Source organism: Scomber scombrus, chromosome 11, assembly GCF_963691925.1.
Source record: "Scomber scombrus chromosome 11, fScoSco1.1, whole genome shotgun sequence".
NCBI lineage: Eukaryota > Metazoa > Chordata > Actinopteri > Scombriformes > Scombridae > Scomber > Scomber scombrus.
Window position 1 is genome coordinate 19,837,683 of NC_084980.1, and position 22,807 is coordinate 19,860,489.

At 38.0% G+C, this 22,807-nt stretch overlaps 3 protein-coding genes across 3 annotated transcripts in view; 1 reads left to right on the forward strand and 2 right to left on the reverse strand.

Moving 5' to 3' along the window:
- The window catches only part of myripa (myosin VIIA and Rab interacting protein a), a 29,831-nt gene extending 24,081 nt beyond the window's left edge, over positions 1–5,750 (forward strand). Inside the window, 7 exon segments of the mRNA XM_062428221.1 lie at positions 325–648; positions 757–2,382; positions 3,519–3,698; positions 4,171–4,332; positions 4,667–4,733; positions 4,808–4,921; positions 5,161–5,750. Coding sequence (XP_062284205.1) covers positions 325–648; positions 757–2,382; positions 3,519–3,698; positions 4,171–4,332; positions 4,667–4,733; positions 4,808–4,921; positions 5,161–5,177 — 2,490 coding nt within the window. The 3' untranslated portion in view covers positions 5,178–5,750.
- A 765-nt stretch (positions 5,751–6,515) lies between these two features.
- On the reverse strand, positions 6,516–14,111 carry plxdc2a (plexin domain containing 2a). Its single transcript, XM_062428222.1, has 13 exons — positions 14,073–14,111; positions 13,490–13,633; positions 13,131–13,200; positions 12,584–12,706; positions 12,321–12,439; positions 12,143–12,242; positions 11,903–11,998; positions 11,503–11,584; positions 10,129–10,189; positions 9,788–10,019; positions 8,321–8,356; positions 8,004–8,161; positions 6,516–6,731 (listed from the first exon to the last, which is right to left on the reverse strand). Exons 1-13 carry the CDS (start codon positions 14,106–14,108, stop codon positions 6,516–6,518), a joined length of 1,473 nt encoding a protein of 490 aa, XP_062284206.1. The 5' UTR covers positions 14,109–14,111.
- Positions 14,112–19,134: 5,023 nt separating this feature from the next.
- LOC133990562 (uncharacterized) lies at positions 19,135–22,485 on the reverse strand. Its single transcript, XM_062428913.1, has 4 exons — positions 22,377–22,485; positions 22,233–22,280; positions 21,132–21,244; positions 19,135–20,562 (listed from the first exon to the last, which is right to left on the reverse strand). Exons 1-4 carry the CDS (start codon positions 22,411–22,413, stop codon positions 20,437–20,439), a joined length of 324 nt encoding a protein of 107 aa, XP_062284897.1. The 5' UTR covers positions 22,414–22,485; the 3' UTR covers positions 19,135–20,436.
- Between the last annotated feature and the right edge of the window lie 322 nt (positions 22,486–22,807).

Here is a 22,807-nt window from a genome sequence, read left to right on the forward strand (position 1 = left end):
GAGAGGTGTTACTTGGTCATTGTTGAGGCTGTAGTTTGTGATGCTGTTGAATTGTATTGTGAAAAACAGACTATAGAGCGTATATTCAGCTTTTGATGAAATACAAAAAAGGCAGGTAAAGCTTGTATGGGGAACTTGTTTTATCTGCCTCGTCATCTATAAATATTTGGACAGTTTTGTGCTGTAGAGATGCTGCCAAAGTCGCATGAAGATAAAAATAAATAAGTTCCAGTTAGGTTGAATTGGTACAATTCATCACAATAAAAATGCATTGTATGTCATTCACCACAGAAATATTTATTCTTAAATTTCTTGTATTTACAGGATTACAGCAAAAAAGACAACCAGTCCCAACATACTTCTGATGCTGTGACCCCTGACACTTTGACCTCTGGGGGCACAACCCCTGAACCCTGGAACCCAGAAAGTGACATCACCAGAAATGGAGCCAATCCGATGGAGCAGGAGCTCACACTAAAACTGCAACAGCTCGCAGGCACAGTTTCTGACTCCTCTACGAGAGACAGTGGACTTTATGGAGTGACAGATGCTGACAGTAATGCACAGAGTGAGGAAAGGAGACAAGGAAACGAGCACAAAGATAGAAAAGATGAGAAGCCATGGAGGATGGAGATTGAGTTGGATGACGCAAGAACAGAGGATGAGAGAGAGGAGGAGGAGGAGGAGGAGGAGGAAGAGGAGAAAGAAATAGATGAAGAAGAGATGAAAGACAGACTGTACAGGCTTGTCACACAGTCCAGACTCACATACTTATCGTCTACTGATGACGAGTTAGACAGAGCAAGCCTGAGTGAAGAAGAATCGGACGGAGAGAGAGAGGATGATATGGAGGAGGACTATAAACAGCAGAAAGAGGAAAAACTCACTTATAAACTCTGTCTGCTGGAAAAACAAGTCAGAGCTAGTCAGTTCTCATCCACGGAGGATGAGCTGGACAGAGTTGGCATCACAGATGAAGAGAAGAGGACAGGAGAGGAGGAGGAGCTGGCGATGAAAGTGAGCAGATTAGCAAACCAAGTAAACGTCACCCAATTTTCATCCACGGATGATGAGTTAGACAGGAAAGGAGAAGAGGGGGAGGAAAAGATAGATGGAGTGACGTTTTGGAAACTGCAGGCGCAAAAAGCAGTCCAGGCGGCTAAAGTGCGCGACTTGGCCAGTCTAGTCAGCGCCTCTCAGTTTTCTTCCACGGAGGACGAACTGGACAGATTTGGAGAGAATGAGGGAGAGACGGAGCAGGAGGTAAATGAGGGAGGAATAGAGAGCAGTATCGAGATAGAAAATTTGTTGGAGGGAGCAGTGGGAAAGAGTCATAAGAGGAGAGAATCCATCGGAGATTTAGATGTGAAAATGTTTGATTTAAGGGAAGAAATTGAGGAAAGAATGAATGAGAGAAGTGAGGAAAAAGTAGAAAAAGAAACAATGAAAAAATTTGAAGATTTCCAGCCAGAAAAAACGAAGATAGAGGGACCTAAAGAGAGAGATTGCATGGAAAAAAGAGTAACAGAGGAGACAGAAGAGGATGAAGGGATGTTAGGAAAAGTTGAAGTTTTTAAAGAGACAAAAGAGAGGCAGGAGACGCAGTTAAAAACAGGACTGGGAGCAGAGAGGAGGGAAGAAAGGACTGAGGAGATAATAGCCTTTTATGAGACAAGAGTCGGACCAGAAAATCAGCCAGAGGCGAAGTTGTCAGACAAAAAGGAAGGAGAGGAGAGATGGGAAGAAGAAAAGATTAAAGAAATCAAACAGAGTGAGGAAAAATGGGAAACCGCATCAAACAGTGAAGAGGAGGATGCAGAATTTGACAGGATAATCAGCAGCATGTTGATGATTACTCTGGAGGACATGCAGGTAGGAGCGTTAAAGGATAATGGTGAAAATGGAGGGATGAATAGAGAGCTAGAGACAGATGAGGGGGCGAAAGTTGATTTAAAGGCAGACAAGGCAGGAGGCGCAAAAGAAAGACCAGGAGAAAATATAACTGAGCAAACTGAAGGAGATATTTCTACAAAACAGGAGAGCGTAGATGCTACAGGCGGGAATAAAAGTGAACTGCAGGAAAAACACACAGATCCACAAGAAAAACGTTTGGCAGACAAAAAACCTACAGATATGACAAGCAAAGAGATCAATGGTGCCCAGAGGACGTGTAAAAGAATGGAAGTGGATGACGAAAACACAAAAGGAGAAATGACGAAAGAGTGGCAAATGATGGAGAGGCAGGGAGATGCTGCAGTTTGTGAAAGCAAAGACACAAATGAAAGACTTGAGAAAACCAAAGAAAAACACGCAGACGACACGGAGCAGAGCAGCACCTCGTCTCTTCAGGAGGGTTTACTGTCACCAGAGGAGATTCAAAATGTAAGCACTGCAGCTCTTTTTCTTCTTTTTGGGCAATTAAGTATTTAGTAAATCTTTGAGCAATATAAGCCAAGTTCTGCTTTTTTTATAGTCGCTGCTAAGAAAATATTCACTGCACTGCAACTAATTACTCAACTTCCTTCTCCATCTGTCCTCTGTTTCTCTCTGGCTTTCCACGCTTTTCTGTGTGCACCTTAGGGTAGTGATGTGGAACTTTACAAAACAATAGAGTTTATATCAACTCTGCTGGAGCAGGTGAGAGTGGTTGGTTGCTTTAGAGAGGCAACATGCTGGAAAATGCATGTTGCATGATTGCTAATCATGGTGCAGCTGTACCTCATTTACAATCCTTTTCACGCACTTTTTCTCCTCTCATTGCTTTCATACAGCTTCTAATCTAATTTTGTCACATTACATCATTGTTGTCAGTGCTCATCTACACATAATGTGTGTTCTGGCGCCACTGTTGCTTTTCTAGAATATTATGGTATCAACTATAGAAATATTTGTCCATTCTTGTTATAACATTAAACCTCTCTTGATTTAACACAATTCTCATGTTGTTACAAGTTCCTTGTCATGTTAAAACGATATAGTTCATTGTTATGACAGGAAATGAATGTTTGTGATTAAAACAAACTTGTTATAAAGTGATAGGTTGGTAAGCTGTTATAAGAAAAAACATTCATGTGTTGTTAAATCAAAAAAAGGAGACAATATTGTTAGAAGAATGAAAGTGAAAATTACTGATTTATATGTTTTTATTAAAAGCATTTTTTTGCTATGGTGGCAAGAATATACTGATGTAATTGGCCAATTATGCAGGTATGAAAAGTCATGTAAATGACTCCTACGACTTGATGAATAATCTTCATAATCTTCATCAGATTATGTAAAAAAAAATCCTTTCAACATTTGTTCTTTAACTTGAGTGGAGGAGGTCAACCAAAATAGCATTTTTGTCTTATAGTCTGAACACTCCTGCAGAGGGTTTTTCACCTTAATGAGAATTAAATGCAGGCACTCAGTTCTTGTCATTTTTATGACATGAAAAGAACCCAACTGTGGTCTTAATGTAAGAAAAGAGATGTAACAAAATATGAAAATATATCTGCTTGTGTGTGTTTGTGCTGTAGAGGTACTCTGCAGTGTCTCTGCGCAGCATCACCACTGAGGTGCTGAAGGTGCTGAATGCCACCGAGGAGCTGCTGCAGGGAGTGGAGGGAGGAGAGGGCCCCCGCCTCTCCACCACCTCACTGCCCCCCAACACAGACCCCAAGAAACTGGACCAACAGTTCTCCAGACTAGAGGAGCATGTAAGTTCACCTTTATTTCCTAGCTTACATACACTGTTTGTTTGTTTAGAGAAACTTTAAATGTAAAGCTTTCAAAGCTGATGTGTGCATGCGCCAAAGACAGCGGGTTCAGACAATTAGTGCAATTAAAGGTAAAAGAAATGATGACTAAATGTAAAGTTTCTAATGAGTCCATAACAAATATTAAAATGTTACATTGGGTGCTTCAGTTTTAGCTGACTGATCAATTTAGTGTCCATTCAGTTTTTGGTTTTGGATACAGAATGTTTACAATTCATTGGTAAATTAATTGGTAGGTCTCCTTTTATGATATGATTCAAAATAGTATTTATCTTTTTTTCTTGTTAAAAATTGGCTTGATTAAAGAAGAGGGCATGTGACCTCGTGTGTGATCATTGATTCAGATATTAGGACTGGTTCTGAAAATTTGGAAAGAGAAAGTTGAAGTTGAAAACCCTAAGTTTCCCTGCAGGTGTATGTGGCAGCTGGCACAGTGTACAGTCTGGAGGCGGAGCTGAGCGACCTGGAGGAGTGTGCCAGGGGCATCTGCAGCGCCACGTCCGATATGGAGCTGTCCTTCCTGGAGGAGCAGGTGGCATCAGCAGCTGCCAAGGTTCAACAGTCTGACCTACAGGTGGGCTGAAGTTGGATATGTGTTCTTTTTTAGACCTTAGAGCAGTATAAAATGACATCTGACACATTTCCTGCCACTATTCCTTAAACCATAATACTTCCGTGTTTAGTAACAAAGTACTGGACAGACCAAAGTTAAGACAGAAACAGCTGCATTGATTGATGCTTTTAATGAAACGACAACATTTTAAACATTCTGGTGTTTAAAGATATCAATAGGCCTGATGGAGGCACTGCAGTAACACCAGTCTGATCTGGGATGAGTCATCTTGTTTAGACCATAAGTGTATGCATCACATACACTGGATAACTTGTTTGTGGTGTTGCTGTTGTAGATCTGTGACATCTCAGCAAGGATTGCTGCTCTGAAGAGTGCAGGCCTCAATGTGGACCCACAGTCCAGCCACCCTAAGAACAGGACCATCCCAGTTATGGTACAGTATTTCATTAATACACTGTATACAAAAGTACAGTAGGAATGTCATAAACCTCACACAAGAACAACAAAAATATTGTTTTCCATTTGCAGCCAGTCACCCTGGACTCATCAAGACAGCTGAGGAGGCGATTACCTGCACCGCCGGTGAAGGGTGAGAAAAAGTCTCCTTATTTAATCCAACATTAAATGACAGAATCGTTACACAGTCAGAGTAGTTGTGATTTAGTACAGAACAATACTGATATTTATCTTTTACAGATTTTTCGTGCTGATACTTTTCATGCACAATCTATTTGACTGAATCTTAAGTCTTATTTTCAGTACCTCGGGTGAATCCGTTTTACAAATATATAACTGCGTTTTGTCTTATTTTGTTGTGTTATATTACAGAAGATAAGGAGCCCTAACTCATCCACCCAGGACCTCTGCAGTACCTCCCACACACCAGTGCCTTGACCTCATCACTCTGCAGTCCACAGGCCAGTTTTAAGTGATCCATTCAGATACCATTTGCCTTAATTTCATCCTACACAAAACATGCCTCAGATAACACTGGACACTAGAACTGTATGCGTATTTTGTGTTGTTGTACAGTGTAATAGTACAGGAAATCATTGTGGGTAAACCTTAAGGAATGATTAACCTTGTAAAGAGAAGCAGCAGGTTAAATCAGTTATCTCTCACTAAACCTAAGAACAAGGAAATCCCTAAAAATTGAGTCTTGCAAAAAAGCAGCAATACTGTATGTGCAAGAGATTCTTTTAGATTTCCTAACAGCTGGAATAATGCTAAATGTTTTAATTGTAATACTTTTTATAGAGTTCATTTAACACTAATAATTGTCCATTTAACTTGTTGATGAATTAAGTCTCACAAAAATATGAACTGAAGAGACTGAAATTATCAGCAGTATAGCTACTGGATAAAACCTGCATTTATACTGTTTTTATTGTAAATCATAATCAATAAGCAGATTTAAAGTACATGGAAACAATTGAAGCATGTTAGAAAATTGTTTTGGGAGACCATATCATGTTTAAAATTAATACTATGGATAATATACTGTACACCTGTATATTTGTAATGTTGTAGTGTACTTATTTATACAGCAAAGCAATCAGTAAATGTTGTTTTTTGCCTTTACAGAAAATAAAGTCACTAACTTCTAAACATTTGCCCCACAGTGAAAATGTTTTGCACTGAGACCCTGAAAACACTCTGCACCCTGTTTGCCCAGTAGATGAACGTGGGTGTAATGGTGAGGAATTTAGTCTGTATTTTTGAGATGAGGAAATGACACCCGAATATGACATTCCTTCTTGTGAAGGTGTGTGGGAACAACACATAACAGCTCTGGAAAATAACAGCCGTCTTTGAGAGAAATGGTCTCAAGACAAACATTCAGCAGCGCCACCTCTCACTCGTTGTGATGCTGCAGTAAACGCGAGCGGACGACCTGAGCGGAGAACAAACAAGCTTTTTCTCTTATTTTCCTGTGATGTTTGTCTTCACAAATGCATATTACAGGAAACCAGTTTTATGGCTCAACCAGTCTTAAGCCGTACTGTTGCATAAAATATTTTCTAGTTGCAACTTCCTCATAGAGGTTTGACGTTTTTCTTTCTGAATGCTCCTATTCTGTCCTTAAAAGTGAACTTGAGCAACAGCGGAATAGAAAATACAAATAGCTTCATCTCATAGAGAACCAGCTCTGTCCCAAAGCTTTCTGGGATATGCAGTTTTGGTCAGGAGCTCTCGGAGACGAGGAAGCGCTCCCTTTGATCAGGAACTATGAATCCTTCTTTCTGTTCACTCTCTCTTCTGGCTGACATGACAAAGGCCTGTTTGGAGTCGATGACCACTGTGCCATCTTTATCCTGACCGGGAGCTTCCACCTCGGCATAGGAGGGCCGACCAGAGCCCCGTCGGAACTTCATGATTGGCCAGCGGGTCGGGCGTCGCTGTGGGAGGAATGAACAACAAAACATTTAAACACAAGTCTGTTTGTTCATAGAAAATGTGGATGTCATACTGAGAAAACATCAGCTGACTTATTTTCAAATCACTTAATCTGAGCCTCTTTTATTCATATCAAACTTCACGGTAACCTGCCAACAATAATGCAATAATTGGAATAAACCACTTTTAAGCATTTAACGATCTGTTTTACTTTGTAAGAAAGGGTACATTGACACATTTTTTTAAGTCTGTCTCAAAATAATTGTCAGTTTTGATCATTGAAGTAGGTTTTGCTCACTGCAATCATTCTTGCTGTTCATACTGGCCATTAAAATATTAATTCTTAATGTGCTTTCATTGTAAGTGATGGGGAACAAAATCCAGTCTTAAATACATTTGTGCAAAACATGTCGATCTGACACTTGTAAGAGGCTTCAGCTGCCCAAATCAGTCAAATCAAGTGGAGATCTTCAAAGGTTAAAAGCATTTTAGTACAAATTTCCCTCTTTTTGTTATTATATTCACTTTATTAGACTAATTGTGACAGTTGAAGTGTCATAAGCTTCTGCTAAACTTTTGAATGCCTTTCTGCACAAAACAAGGGTTGTGGTTTTGTTCCCCAAAAAAATCAGTATGAACAGGAGGACTTATTAAAGCAATGTTCATATGGACACTTGACTGTGGTTTTAAGAAAGACATGAACATTTCTGAAAAAACTCTTGTTATGAGGACAGCTGCGGTGGCCTCAGTGCTGAAATATGCACTTAACAAATGTTCAGAATTTGGGAGAAGAGAAATAGGCAGACTTTTACACAACTTTGAAGCCTAATTTCATATATTTGGCGATTTTTTTAATCATTCAAATTTGGCAGGGTGGTTAACAACACACTTTTCTGTGTTATGTCAAACTCAGAACACATATTTATTTTTACTTTACACGGACTTTAATAAAAGTTGTCAAGACATCTTGTTGTAGATCAAAGTGTTGGAACATTTTGACAAACTTTAGGATAATCATCTGCTTGCAAAGCAAATGATAAAGCTGACAAAATGTTCCCTCTGTTGGATTATTTATACTAATAAACAGATTTTAAAGTCTCTGTGGGTTGATTAGAGATGTACCAGGAGATTTAAAGGTTAAACTAAGAGTGGCATGCTTTTAGAAAATCGGAGCCACAAAAGCAAAGTATGAACAATTTGTTGGTAATGGGCTATAACTTAAAAATAAAGACAAGGGGAACATAAGTGTGTTTTTGTTACTTGCTGTCACTGACCTCCATGAAGAAGAGACTGGCGTTGGAGGTCGGGTGGTTGTACATGTAGACAGACAGAAGGACGGCTGCTGCCATGACGACCATCATCATGACGATGCCTGCCAGGAGACCAATCTGCAGCGGCTCATCACCCTCTCCTGTGTCGTCCTTGTCTCCTGCTGTACAGAGGTGAAGTTGAGACTCAATGATACAGCTCAGAGTCATCAGGTGCGAATATAATGTTGACAATTAACAAGAAGTAAAAAGCGTCATTGACGTGATACTGATTAATAATCATTACAGATATAAAGCACTGTAGGTGAACATTAATGACTTACATGTTTCATTGATGTGGAAAGAGATCTTTGTGTCATCTACAAGAAGAAAAAACATAGTATGCAATGTCATGTACCTTTGTATCAATTTTTTTCCAAGAGTAAAAGAAAAAATCTCCCTTTTGACGGTGTCCATTTGTCATTAATTACATTCTTGTTACTATCGCTATAGTTCTTTTAGTACTTCTTTTAGAGTAGTTTAAGTCAGTACTTTACGATTTGTCAGTTTTTACTGAAATATTTAACTACAGGAGAAATCATAATATGCAGCTCCTCACAAGCATCCTAATTTAACCAATTTGCAACAGAAGTTTCAAGTCTTAACTATTAAATCCTGAGTCAAGTCCTAAACATCCCGGTTCCAGTTATAAACCAGTCATAATGTGCCCTTAGTTAAATTAAACGCCATATTAAGAACATTTTAAACAATAGCTGATCTAGTAAATATACAGAGAAAATGAACATGTTTTGTTATTACTTTTAAATACATACAACATACAAAAGTCGTGTGCCTTGATAAGTTATCCCTGTCGTACAATGACAGTCATTTGTAATTTCTGAGGGGAAAGTTTCGCATGTCGCTGTCTGCAATTTTGAACGATAATTAGAGGTATCTTCTGTTGAATGGATTGAAAGTATCTGTTGTCTGGAAATTTGAAGAGTTAAGTTGCTGCACACCTTTTTTTTAAAGCTTTGGGCTAGAGGAAGATATTAAATGATTTTAAGTGTAAATTAGTCTTTTTAGTTTTGTCAACTCAAGTCTAAAGTTGTCAGTTTGAAGACTACAAGTCTAACTTCTTTCTAGATCACATGACTCGAGCTCATGACTGTGATTTGCGGCAAACAGTCCAACAATGAAGAAAAGATGTATTATGTCATTTTAATATTTCCACGTAAAATATAAGAGTATTCAAAATTATATCCTACATAAAAAGAAAGACATTTTGGGATTAACATGATTACTTTGTGATGTAGTTTTCCTAAAAGTCAAGTAAAATAACAGTAGTTTTGTTTGAACAGGACATCATACTCTTTTAGCTTACAAACAATAGCCACGACAGCCAAAAATAACAGCCCTCCTACATCCTGACCCAACCAGGACACAGTGATACACATACTGTACATTGAGTCATCCTTCAGTAGCTGAGGACACTATGCAGTATTTAACATGGCGCTGTATACACTCAGCTATGAGCTAACAGAGGGCTGGGAAATAGCTGACCACTTGACCCTCTCAGTGGGCGTGGATACTGTGCTAAGAGAACAAGCATTAATTCATGAGATGGTAATGACACCTGAGCTGTAATGTCCTAAATATTCACTGAAGATAAGCTGTCAACCGAGAGGATTCTGTGAAAGGTGATGACTTAGAAAATTGTTGGGAAAAAAAAGAAAGAAAACAAACACTGCCATCACAACCAATAAAACATTGTTGGCATTCACAACAGGTGATGTGAAATACTTTTTTACCTTCTGCAGGTTTGCTGGTTGGAGGTGGCGGAGTGGCTATCATTCTCCTGCTCGTGCTGCTGCTGTGTGTCGATGGGTTTGTGACAGTGGACGTCTTGCTGAGGGGGGCAGAGGTCATGCTGGAGGTCCTCTGCTGCTCTGCGGTCACCATGACTGGAGTGGTCGTGTGTGTGAGGTGGTGAGATGTGGTGTTTGTGGCGTCTGTCATTCGGAGACACCGGGCATCTCGCCTCTGGAGAAGGAACATGAGTAAACTATTTTGTTCAGACTGACAGGACAGATGCTACCTTCACTCTGAGTTACACTTTCTGCAGTTTTCTGTAATGTAAAATAATGCAAACCTCCTCCGGGCAGCCGAGGTCAACCCAGTCCTGGCGGTAACGATCAAAGCCGCTGGAGCATCTAAAAAAGGATATGAACAATATTACTGTGCGCCTTCATAACAGGCATTCAAGCATCACATTGAAAAAATGCTTCATGACAAATGTAATTATTTTAATTGTCAACTTTTATCACGCTCATATATTGAAGATCCCGTTTGTTGTTTTAGATATGAATGCAGATTTTTGTGTTTTTATGTAACTTTGTGAACTTTTGAACTGCTGCCCTCAGGAAAATGCTTCAGGACATTGAAAATACACACTAACAGACTAAAAAACAGCTTTTATGCTAAAGCCATGAATGCATTAAACTGCATATATATATATATATATATATATATATATATATATATATATATATATATATATATATATAAAATAAATGGTAATATATATATATATATATATATATATATATATAAAAAATAAATGGTAATATATATATATATATATATATATATATATATATATATATATATATTGCATATGCACTTTTAAGAACTGCATCTCAATTTCGTGGTGCTTTGTACAATGACAAAGATAATCTCTTCTATTCTATGTCTCTGTTGTATCCTTGAATTGCCACCAAATTTAAATTAAATTTAATGTTAACATTAGGGATGTGCAGAGAGCCTAGATGTTGTATATGTATCTGTATTTGTTCAAGCAAAAGTATTTGTATTAAAAATAAATGGTAATAAGCATTACAATCCTGTTTTTGTTTTTATTACACTTATCTTTTATTGTACCCTAATTTTAGGACATTAAATTGTTAATGTAAGTATTCTTCAAAATAGTATTTTGCAAAGTAGGGTTCCCACATTAGGTCTCAAACCCCACTCTTCTGGACCACAGAAAACTGCACTGACCACACTATTATATCCAAGACATAGCGACAGACAGCAATGCCACCTCACTATGCTCCCCAGTCCTGACCTGCACACTGTTATTTGACAGGTTTTATATCTTCCTGTAAACAAATAATTTTAAAAAAACGTACTAAATATTTGTAAAAAAAAAAAAAAAAAAAAACACTGTGTGCTTTCCTGAATACCTAATATTAAGATTTGGCTCAAGCCCTAGTAAATATAAATCAACTCCAAGCAATCCTGAAAATCAGCAACATAGTTCATTTAAATAGACATAACTGTAGTCAACAGGATTATGTTAGACACTTTTTATATCACAGCTGCCATCAAATATGGCTTATTCATCCAAATTCAGATGGAGAAATGACAAGAATTCTAAACTTTTTTTTTTAAATCAAAAAAGCATTTGAGGGAATGTGCAGCTTGTCAGTGGTATGCTCTCTTGCTGTATGCTTTTCCAGTTTACCTTTGTAGCCGACTGCACCAGCTGCAGTTAAAGCCAATCTGAGAAGTGACACATGGACCGCAGCTGGAGAACTGGAGACATGCTGAGAATAAAGACATACAGTGAAGAGTGTGGAGGAAGAGATGGCTTGGCTTCTGTAAATAAAACTTGAATCCAATTTGCAGGCCATCCCACTAGACAGAGCCAACTTGCAATGGCTACTAATGTATTATTATTTTTTCTTTATATTTTCTATATCAAGACAAAAAAACTGAAAAAATAGAAATTTAGATCAGGTTCACTGATCTAAATATACATAGACAACAATTCATGGGTAAAGGCAGACTGTGTAAACAGTGTGTTTGGCCAGATTAGTAGCACTTTTCTTTGTGTATTCATACTTAAAGTAAGAATAACTTACTAGGAAGAGGAAGCATCTCCACAGCTGTGGAATTGGAGATTTTGGACTTGAGGATGTCGACTTTGTGATACTCATAGATGGTTCTCCTCCGAACATCTTTAATACATCAAAAATAAAATCAGAAAGATGTTCATTACTGATGAGACCATGTTGTTTAGTAAATTGTCTGCTAAAAAATAAATATTGTTAAACTAAAATCCATTTTTCAGGTTTTAAAAAGAAGCTTAAAGCGGAACTCACTGGGGATCTGCTCTATCTCATGAAGCACCACGAAAGCATCCGACAAGCCCACTTTAACAGGGTGATTCTCAGTGCTGATGTTGCTGATGTCAAATGGGATCTATAAAAGAAAATAAAGCTGTAAGGTTAAACTGATGTCCCCTTAAAAGAAGAACATGAAACAGGAAAGAAACGTCACCTCTTTGTAGGCGAACACAATACGTCCGTCACTGTGCAGAGTGGCCTGGAAGGTGAAAGTTCCCAGATTGATGTTGTCCTGGAGGTGAATTTGGCTCCACTGCACCACCAATGCAGTGCCTGGAGTTGGGTAGACATACATACAATACACAACACAATGGCTTTATATTCAGGTTAATATTCTACATCGGACCGAAAAACAAAAAGCAACAACTCATGACAGTTTAAATATTGTAGTCATTAAAAAAGGCCACTCTGACTTACCATTATCCAAGTAAAACACAGAAGAGTTTCTGGAAAGGCTCGGGTCAAAATTTGCCATCAGAGGAGCGACATACTGAGTGGCTGTGAGCATTCGGTGGATTATATCTCCAGTGTAAATGAAACCTAGCAGAGAGAAGCATGCATTCATCAGCTGTTTGTAGTGCAGTATTAATTTATTAATCATATAATGTAGCCATATATCATGGCACAAGCCAGGATCTTGGAATACTGAGGTCATGAGTCCCCTCAACACCCCCACCTGCACATGTAAAACAATGGACGTACTGTATATGATTTCCTCTAAATTTCCTGTGAAGTTTCCTGGAAGAAAATGTGTAATTTGCTACTAATTATGAAAACCAAGTTCATTTGAGTTTAGTTGTTGATTGCTGGAGGAAGTTCCATGAGACATTGCTAAATTTTAATTAAAGAGAAAAAAAACGGAACAGCTACTCTAAAATAAAAAATAAGTAAAATACAGATGGAGCCTCAAAATGCAGATCCGACAACTTTTAGAAAAAAGATGTGTGTGTAATGAAAGACTCACCTCCAGTAGCCACAGTGATTTCCTTCAATATGTGACCATAGAAAGGAAAGTCAAAGGAAAGATTTACTCTCTGGAAGCAAAAAATTACAAAGTGCACTACCATTATTATTTCAAAGGTGATCAACAACTAATGAAAACACATGAAAACTTTTATTGTAACTGAGAGCAGAGTCTGTTTCTGTTTGTGTGTGGAACATTTCATTCTATGTGCTCACTGAACTTCGATGCTTTCAGACCGTAAATAGCAACTGTCATAAGATATTCAAGAAATTAAATCCACACGCTGACAATGAAACATTTTCTCCAGCAGCTATTTTATTTACATAAATGTCCCATTTCCACACAGACTCATTTCATACCTCAGCCTGTCTGTGGGTGCTGGACAGGAAGCCATGGACCTTCCAGTCATCCTCCTCCATCTCATCAATGTTCACCCACAGCTCTCTACTGGCTGCGTCTCCAGGACCGTAGATTTTAGACGTGTAGTAGGCGTGATCAATGTCCTGTCCAAAAATATGACAGTGTTTTCATTATATGTTAATCATTTATATTGTTTGCTATTTCTCAGCCATATAAAAACTTCATGTACTTCCAGAAAACACACACTTTTTTTCCCCACAAGTTGTCACCTCAAAAACCTGTTTACTCTCCTAAAAACATTAGATTATACCTCCAATACTATAATGCCTAAATCACAAAGTTTGTCTGGACTTTCATACAGAGAATTTCATCCAATTGCTTGTCAACATTCTCAGCATACTTCAACAAAATGTTTTTTTCACAGTCTAACGCACACATTTTCAAACAATCACAACCCTAATTATTTTCCAAACATCCCATTTAAACAGGATATATATTAAATGACATTTTCTTTTTACCACTGACTTTGATTTCTATATTTTTATTCCTCTGATAAACATTTTCTTGCTGCAGTAAGTTTACCACAATCTTCGTTGAATCGTCGTGTCCCTCCTCCATCAGCAGGTCTGGGTCCGACTCTTCTGGTAGGTGCTGGTCTCTGTAGTGGCCCCTCTTATCTGCAGCTAAGCCAGAGCCCCCAGACCTAGGCCTGGATGCCCACCTCCTCTCTCTGGACTTGTGGTTTCTGGTAATCACATACGGCCTTTCCTCTGGAGGAGAAAGCCTCTGCGTGTCAGTACGGTAGACCCCTGGGAGCCAAAGAGAAACAGATGGGTCGTGATCACGCTGTTTCCTTTTCTAATTTGTTTCAATTGTTCAAAAGGTTTTTCGTGTCCCGTCAAGAAAACAACATACACAACAAACACAGCAAACAGCAATGAGCTTTTTATGACCAAGATTTTTTAACAGTTTAAGACCTTTACTAGAATTGATTAGTCTATATCAGATTAGTCATTAATTGACTGGATTTTTTGGAGGGAGGTTAACTTTTATTCATTAATGGATAAATATGGAAAAAAGGAAGAAAAAAAATAAACTCAACAAAAACAAGGAAGCTCCAGCTCTCAAGTTTAGCACACAAATTAAACTAACTTTAAAATTCTTACTGTTAAATGTTAGTTTTCTGTAAAGCACATTGAGTTGCCATTGTGTATGAAATGCGCTATATAAATAAAGCTGCCTTGCCTTGCCTAAAATAACAACACTGATTAAAAATACTAAACAAAACAATCAAGATTTAGAAGAAGTTGAAGTCATCGTCAGTCCTCAAAATGATGATTTTCACTGTTTTATATTAACTGTAAATTAAAAATTTCTGACGAGACAAAAACAAGCAGCTTGAAGATATTACTTTGGGCTGTGGGAAATTGTACGGGATGTTTTTCTACTATTTAGTAAGTTATGAACCCTTAAACATGCAGCGGCACGACAGTGGATCAGTCATTGTGCAGCCAAGCACAGCTCTAACTCACTGAACTGAGATCCCAAAGTTGGCCAAATATGACACTGAATACCAAATATTAAATATGGTGGGCTGAATTTTGGGGAAATGTGTGTAAAATGATGCACAGGACATCTAAAATGGAGTAGCCATAAGTCTTGGGTCTGAATATTTCAGTGTAAACATCATGTACTGATGCTCACTGAAGAGCTTAAACTAGCTGATATACAATAGGCATAGACAGTATAATACTGTTAGTGTGGAAACATGCAAATCTTGAAAGGCACTCAAAAGTGGAAAACTATGTTTTATCCACTTAATTGTGTGCAATTAATTGTGAGCCTCCTTCAACATCAGTAACCTGCTGTATCTTCTGCTCACATGCAAAAGGACAAACACATCTTCAGCATGTGCCATGTGGCAAACATGCGTGGCAGCCCCGTCATTCTGCTTTTCCAGTGACAACAGTGCATCCAAACTTTTCTCTTCACAGGAGAGGGTGAAAGCATGCTTCACATTCTTCACACCAGCAGGTCCAGGACCAGGCATGTGAGGCCGGGCAGTGGTGGGTGTTGTGTCTATATTTCTGTCACATGGTGGCCCTGTGGCTGCAGAGGCGCCAACATGTGTGTGTGTGTGTGTGTGTGTGTGTGTGTGTGTGTGTGTGTGTGTGTGTGTGTGTGTGTGTGTGTGTGTGTGTGTGTGTGTGACATGAGCAATGTACTGATGGTACATAATCTGTTTTCAATGGTGGAATAAGTATTTTAATCCTTTACTGTAGTAAAAGTACCAATACAGAAATATAAAAAATACTCTATCACGAGTAAAAGCACTGTACGGAAAACCCTACCTCAGTAAAAGTACCGAAGTATTAGCACCAAAGTAAAAGTAAAAAGTAAAAGTACTGAATTCATCCCTCTCGCTGATATATTATATATGACATCATTAGATGATTAATACTGAAGTATCAGTGTTAAAGCAGCATGTTACTGTGGTAGCTTCTGGAGGTGGAGCTAGTTTACACTACTTCATATACAGTTAGCTAGTTTAGTCCTTTGGTTCTCAACCAAGGGGTCGGACCCCTCTAAAGGGTCACCAGGTAAGTCTGAGTGGTCGTGAGATGATTAATGGGAGAGGAAAGGAGAAAAAACAAAGTTCTGATACACAAATCTGTTTACAGTTTTTGGAGTGTTTCTGTAATCTTTACATTTTTGGTGAAATATTGGATCATTTGAACATTTATTGAAATGAAATCATGTGAGAAGTTTAGAGGGAAAAATCACTATTTGGAGCTGTTAACAAGTCATAGACATCTGAAATGTGACCCCGACTACACACTGCTTTTTGTAAGACGTCAAAAGACAAAAAGTTTAGAAACCACTGGTTTCATCTTTAACAGTGTTGTATTTTAAAAGCATGTTATATTATTCAGTGTGTCATATTTTCATCTGAAAAGTAACTAAAGGTATCAAATAAATTCCCACTTCCCACTTAAAATGTTTGGAGTGGAAGTATAAAGTAGCATCAAATGGAAATACTTAAGTACAAGACCTTAATGTACTATTAGTGGTGTTACTTCCTACCACTTCTTTCTGTATGATGTTAGCAGGAGAACCCCATACTGTTTATGTGTTTATTTTCCACCAGTTAAGCCACTGACAGCCGCTTCTGTTTTAGTTTGTACATCAACAAAAGTCGTATTTATCACACAATTCAACAAAGCTCACCGACTGCTGTTGCAGCTTAGTCAACCGTTTCATTTTCACTTAAAAACAATTAAATAAAACGGCAGATTGGCGCAAACAGAGCAGCAGCAACACACCTGAGCCTCATAACACCTCAATGAAGTCTCTATCAGTCACATTAAATACAGATTCTCCGCCTGGTGGTCGGAAACAAAAACAAAAACACAGAATCATACTGAAAATGGCAGATTAGAATTAATTATCTATTTCCTGTCGTATTTAAGGTTAAAATAAGAATGAAAACATATATCCCACTATGACAATGCTTTGTCGAAGCTTGTTTTTTGGGGGGGGGGTTTTACACAGGAAACACAGAAAACGGATATTTTTTGGCCTTTTTGGGGATTTCTTGTAAAGAAAATGTCAAAACATTTGCTGAAAAGTTCTGCACCTAACATCTTCAATTCAAAAAATATCATATATATATATTATCATACAACAATTCATGTCATCATCACCATCATCATTGTTATTGTTGCAAGTATGTAGACGAAATGTAATGAAATTACAAAAAAATACACGGAACCTTGCACTGCTAATATACAACGACTTGCCAGTCAGTGTGTTGACTTGCAAAACAAAGCAAAAACAACATGTAACTTTATAAGAAGAACACAAAACATTAAATAGTTGCAAGTAAAATTCAATAAACAATCATATTGCTGTATTGTTTAAACTGTCCTCCTGTTCCTAGCCTACAAACAATAATTGTATGACTTACCATATGCAGATTTTAGCTTCATGAAGCTTATTTGAAACTGGGAAACTATGACCAGTCCTGTGATAAGATGAATTGTCTTAGTCATGATCATCGACATCCTTTTTTCTCTGTTAACTTCAGAGTACAGAGAAACTCGTGAATGGGCGCAAAGTGAGACTGCGCCTGCAGCGTCTCACTGTTGGAGGATGTCTGGTTACAATAAAACAAAAAGCTCCCAGTCGCCTAAAAAGGAAACTTTCTCGTCATGTTGTTTTCCATGTGGACTTACAAACTGCCTGCATACCGACGGAGCGTCACTCTACTGTTGTCAGGAATGAAATGAGCTGCTAGTGATGAGAGCCTGGACCTGGAGAGTTGCTGCCTTCATGTGTCGTCGTAATTGTCAGTATTACGAATCCATTGACAGAACTACTACGTTCAACAAAACGGTGCAAACGTCCTTTCCCCCCAGTTTGTCCACCTTAAAGTGCACAATCAGCATGACTTATCTCGTTACTGTACATTAAAAATCTGGTTCTGGTCGCAGCATTGACATGTTATGAAGGGATTAATGCACATTGAACTCAGACAAATAGGCTATTGTTGTTTTCTGAACAGTCCTTGTACAGCAGAAAACAATAAAACAGAATAAGTAAAAAATTAATAAAATCCAACAAATGTCCGTGAATAAGTACAAAGCTGCGGTCATTCAGATTATCAGGTGCAAATAAAAGCAGCAGAGGTTGATGCAGTTCCAATTTCTCCCACTTGATGGCGTAGGATTGCCTATAATGTGTCATGGTTATGATTTAGTTTAGTTTCAGATCTAAGGGCCACTTACTCCGGCACATCTTTTAATTAGTTTGACAAATCTGCCATATACTAACTCTCACATAATCTGTAATTTCTCGATGTGTATCTGAAGCGATGCTGCAGACCTGATAAATTTGATATTTTATCAAAATAACCACTTAAATTCTGTTATAGCAACTCAAATAAAATTACGTCTTATTTAAACCTCTGTAATCCTGTGATAGCACGAAATAAACAAAAATTAGGCTATAATCATAAACCTATTAAGCATTTAAAGGCATTATATATATATCAAAACACACACACATAATATAATAGGCCTATAGCTGGTGTAAATGGAGCATTACACACATTTTTATGTTTGAGTATTTTCGTTGAACAAGTTTGATAACTGAATTTGATTAGTAAGTTACTTAAAGAGAAAGAACTCAGAATCAACAATTCCACTTGAATTAGAGAGGAACTTGCTGGACAGGTGACCAATAGTAACTCTAAGTCTACAAAATTGCCACATTTTCAAGCTATTTTCAACTTAATTGCTCTTTTACTTAATTAGCATTTAAGACATATACTGTTTGCTTTGAGACTTAGGAAAAGCAGTAGCAGAGAGGTTGTTTAACTAGCCTGTTTATGATAAACAACCTTAACCTGCAGAGCAAAATCCAATTTGACAAAAATGTTTTCATGAAAACATTGTGTGGCGTGGCGTCCACTCCAAGGTAAATACTTAAAGCCAGCCCGCCAAGATCATAGCAGGATTTCAGCTTTGATGCTTCAATGACTTACAGAGTCCCCACGTTCTGAAAGATACTTAAAGCTTGTATGTATTGCAAGCACCTAAGACATACATGTAATTCACATTAATGACAAAAAAATGAAACATAATTATCGTATATTCCTTTTAATGAAAGAATGCAATACCCAAATGTAAGACAATTTCATGGCTGATACCAAAGAAATAAAACATTAAGCACTGTGACATAATACAAGGACACTTCAGACATTTAAATTGTTATGGCAAAAAGCCTCACAAGTATAGTACAAGGAGTACGAGGTTTTAACATCTGTTCCCAATACTATAAATGGCAACAGAAGTAGTAATGATAAACTAAATCATACGGCAATTTTTGTTTCTAAACCTATGAAGTGTTTCTTTACATTGTGTCAAAGTTTTAAGCTGTCAAACTCATGCACCTATTGAAGGGGAAAGTTTACGATGGGGAATAAAAACCAAATAAGCTTTTCATTAAAGGTGTTTCATTTGCATTTTATATGCTAATAATCTTTACTGCTCTACCTTTGAGACATTGGAATAAATATTTATGCACAAACAAGACATTTTCTGAGTAGACTGGCAGCCTTTACTACTTTTTTTTTCAGAGCCACTCATTAAGATTGTGATAATTCTGTTGGTTTATGGCACAGAGCGAGAGCTGCTATTTGTAAAGAGCACTAGTTTAATGTTCCCTTGTTTTAAAAAAAAAAATCCGATTATGTGTTTTAAGTGCTTTCAACCACCTGAGTTAAGTCAAATATGTAATAAAAGGTAAAAATGAGGCTATTCTAAATCCTGAAAGTTTACAACCAAAGGTGGTATCTCAACTGTGTGTCTAAACAACTAAAAAGGTCATTACACATGTTGTTGGATTTATTTATAGGAATAGTTCAACATCCTGGAAAATACACTTTGTGTTTGAGAGAATAATGATGCCACTCTCGAATTTGTATGGAAAACATGAAGTTACCATCAACAGTGGGTTAGATTATCTTATCATAAAGCATACAACAGGAAGGAAACTAGATACAACCCATTAATTAGTGAACCTTAGAGGTGCTGGTAGGTGGATTTTGTTACCTTCAAGCTAGCCGTTTTCCCATTTCTAATCTTTATGCTAAGCTGAAATAACCCTCTCCTGGATGTTTCATAATTAACACAGAATTTATGAGTATTTCTCAAAATGCTGAACAACTCCTTTACAGTTAGTGACTGAGTGTCATCGCAACATCAATAACCCTACTAACATTAACACTGGGACACAATCTCATTTGTCTCAATTATACCAAGATATCAGAATAATTTCTGTTTTATAAATGCTACTGACAGCACCTTTAATTAAACAAGTTATTTGTGACCGGGATGATGAGGGTGGAATGAGAAATTTAGGGGAGCAACCTTCAGCTAAACACTCAGCATTCCAGCAGCTCCACTTCGAAGATGAGAGTGGAATTTCCTGGGATGATGGGAGGGAATCCTCTACTGCCGTAAGCATAGTCCGGCGTGCAGGTCAGCTTGGCCAACTGGCCCACACTCATCTGAGGAGGATGTGAAGATCAAGTTACATAACAAGGTAACAATATGGTTCGAATATTCAATATGTTCGCCGCAATCTGCAGAGCTACAGAAGACTTAATAGAAATGAGTGCCCTGGTGGTCGAGTGGTTAGATGCCATATAATCGCAGCTTCCCTGGTTCGAATCCGGCCAGGGACCTATGCTGTAGGTCATGCCTCTCTCTCTCTCCCTGTTTCCTGTCGGCCTCTACGCCAGACTGTCTGAATAAAGGCATAAAAAGCCCAAAAATTAATCTTTAAGAAAAAGAAAAAAAAGGAAATGTCTCCACAGGCTGAACGCTGCTCTATTCATGAGTTGTCTCAGCTGCGTTTTTAGTCGTCTTCCACATGTCTTCATCACAGCTGACAGACGATACATTTCTATTTTAATTGATCTGAAACAGCAGCACTGTGACTCAATGCATGTGTACACACAGATGGTTTGAAACTGATGCTGGTCTTATTTCACCAGTGTTCTTCATGTCGAGTAATCTGATCTTTATGTGTATAAATCACTGGAATGCCCCTTTAAAAAGTTCCTCTAACCCTTACCTGAGCAACACCTTCATCCCAACCACGAATTACTTGGCCGGTTCCAATTTTGAATTTGAAAGGATCTCCCCGGTCCCTGGAGGAGTCGAACTTTTTCCCATTTGTCAGTGTGCCTGTTCAATAAAAAAAAGGGAAAAAAGGAGGTGAGGTTCAACTGTATTTGCCTTCAAAGATCAACTGGTTTGGCTGCGTAAAGTACAACATAAAACAAACATGAAATTACATTAGTAAGAATTATACAGACTCAGCAGCATTGCATCAATGACTTTAAAATGGATCAGCAGTGAGAACAACCATGAGGACTATCCCTTCACCCTTTACATAAAGTACAACCAGCACAGCATTAAAAAAAAAAAACATACTGCTGACAAAGTTTTGTTTTTGTATGACCGCAAGACTAGTTGAGTTTTTTCAAGCACTTTTCATTACAAATGCTTGTTTAAAAAATGAGCAAGTGTACAAAATAAGCCAGAATAGCACTTTTCTGAAGGGAAATTTGATCATTTGCTTTCAAACCGAGAGGTAAGACGACAGATCCACCATGCTGCTGTCATACCTTCACATTAAATATGAAGCCTGCAGCAGCAAACCTCAACATGAGAGCATGCTGCTACAATGGTTATCTTGGCATCTAGGTAAAGAAACATACAGGGTGTAAGAATAGTGGGTGAGCTTTAGAAGTGCTGAAAAGCAGATTTTTTTTACAGAGCCAGGCTAATATTAGCCCTTCCCCACGTTTCCTGTCTGACTGCTAAGCTAAGCTAAGCGAAGACAGGCTAACCTTTTACCAGCTGTAGCGTCATATTTCACGCTCATTAGACAGAAATGTACACATCTTTTCATCTCACTCTCGGCATTAAAAAACAAACAAGCCTTTCTCTCCTTCCCCGAATGACTGACTTTTTAACTTAAGAAAAAGAAACAGGATAGCATAACATTAGCATTTAGCGAGAAAACGCCGAGTAGCTTCATTCAAAAAGCAAATAAATGTGTAAAAGTGGGGAATATTACACACATTTAAACATCGATCAGATGTTTCAATTATTTATTTTAAGTGAGAGTTTGTGAACAAAATAACCTTTGCCCTGTCAGCAGTCTTACCAACATAGTGCACGCTGACATTACGTCCTTTCTGCGGAAAAGTCTTTCCTGTAAGAAGGAAAATATGTGTTAAAACTGGGATCTCTTTATAGAGGTGACATATATTTACATTTATGGAGTGATATACATTAAAAATAGCCTCACCGTCTCCGGGTTTTAGGGTCTCGACGTCCACTCCCATTGTTCCTGCTTGAGTCTTTCCTCTCACACACTTCTTCGGTACAGCCTGTCTCTCTGTCTGTGTGTCTGTGTGTGAGTGCGCGCGTGCGCGCTTGTCACGTGGTTGGGAGGTCCTTGTGTCTTTTGTTCTGGGTTTTTTAAGGCGTGTGTTCCTGCGTGTGTGCTTGTGTGTGAGAGAAAATGTGACCAGAGAAAGAAATGAGATGGATGGTTTGCATTTGTAGCTTATTGAAACCAGAATAAATAGGATGACACTTAAATAAAGATCCTCTTCAGACATGAATTAAAACATGTACATACTCTGCTCAGAACTCTAATATATTGTTTCCCTAACCCTGTAACACAGTACCAGTGTTGGGGAGTAACTTTATATAACAAATATCTTTATTTTATAT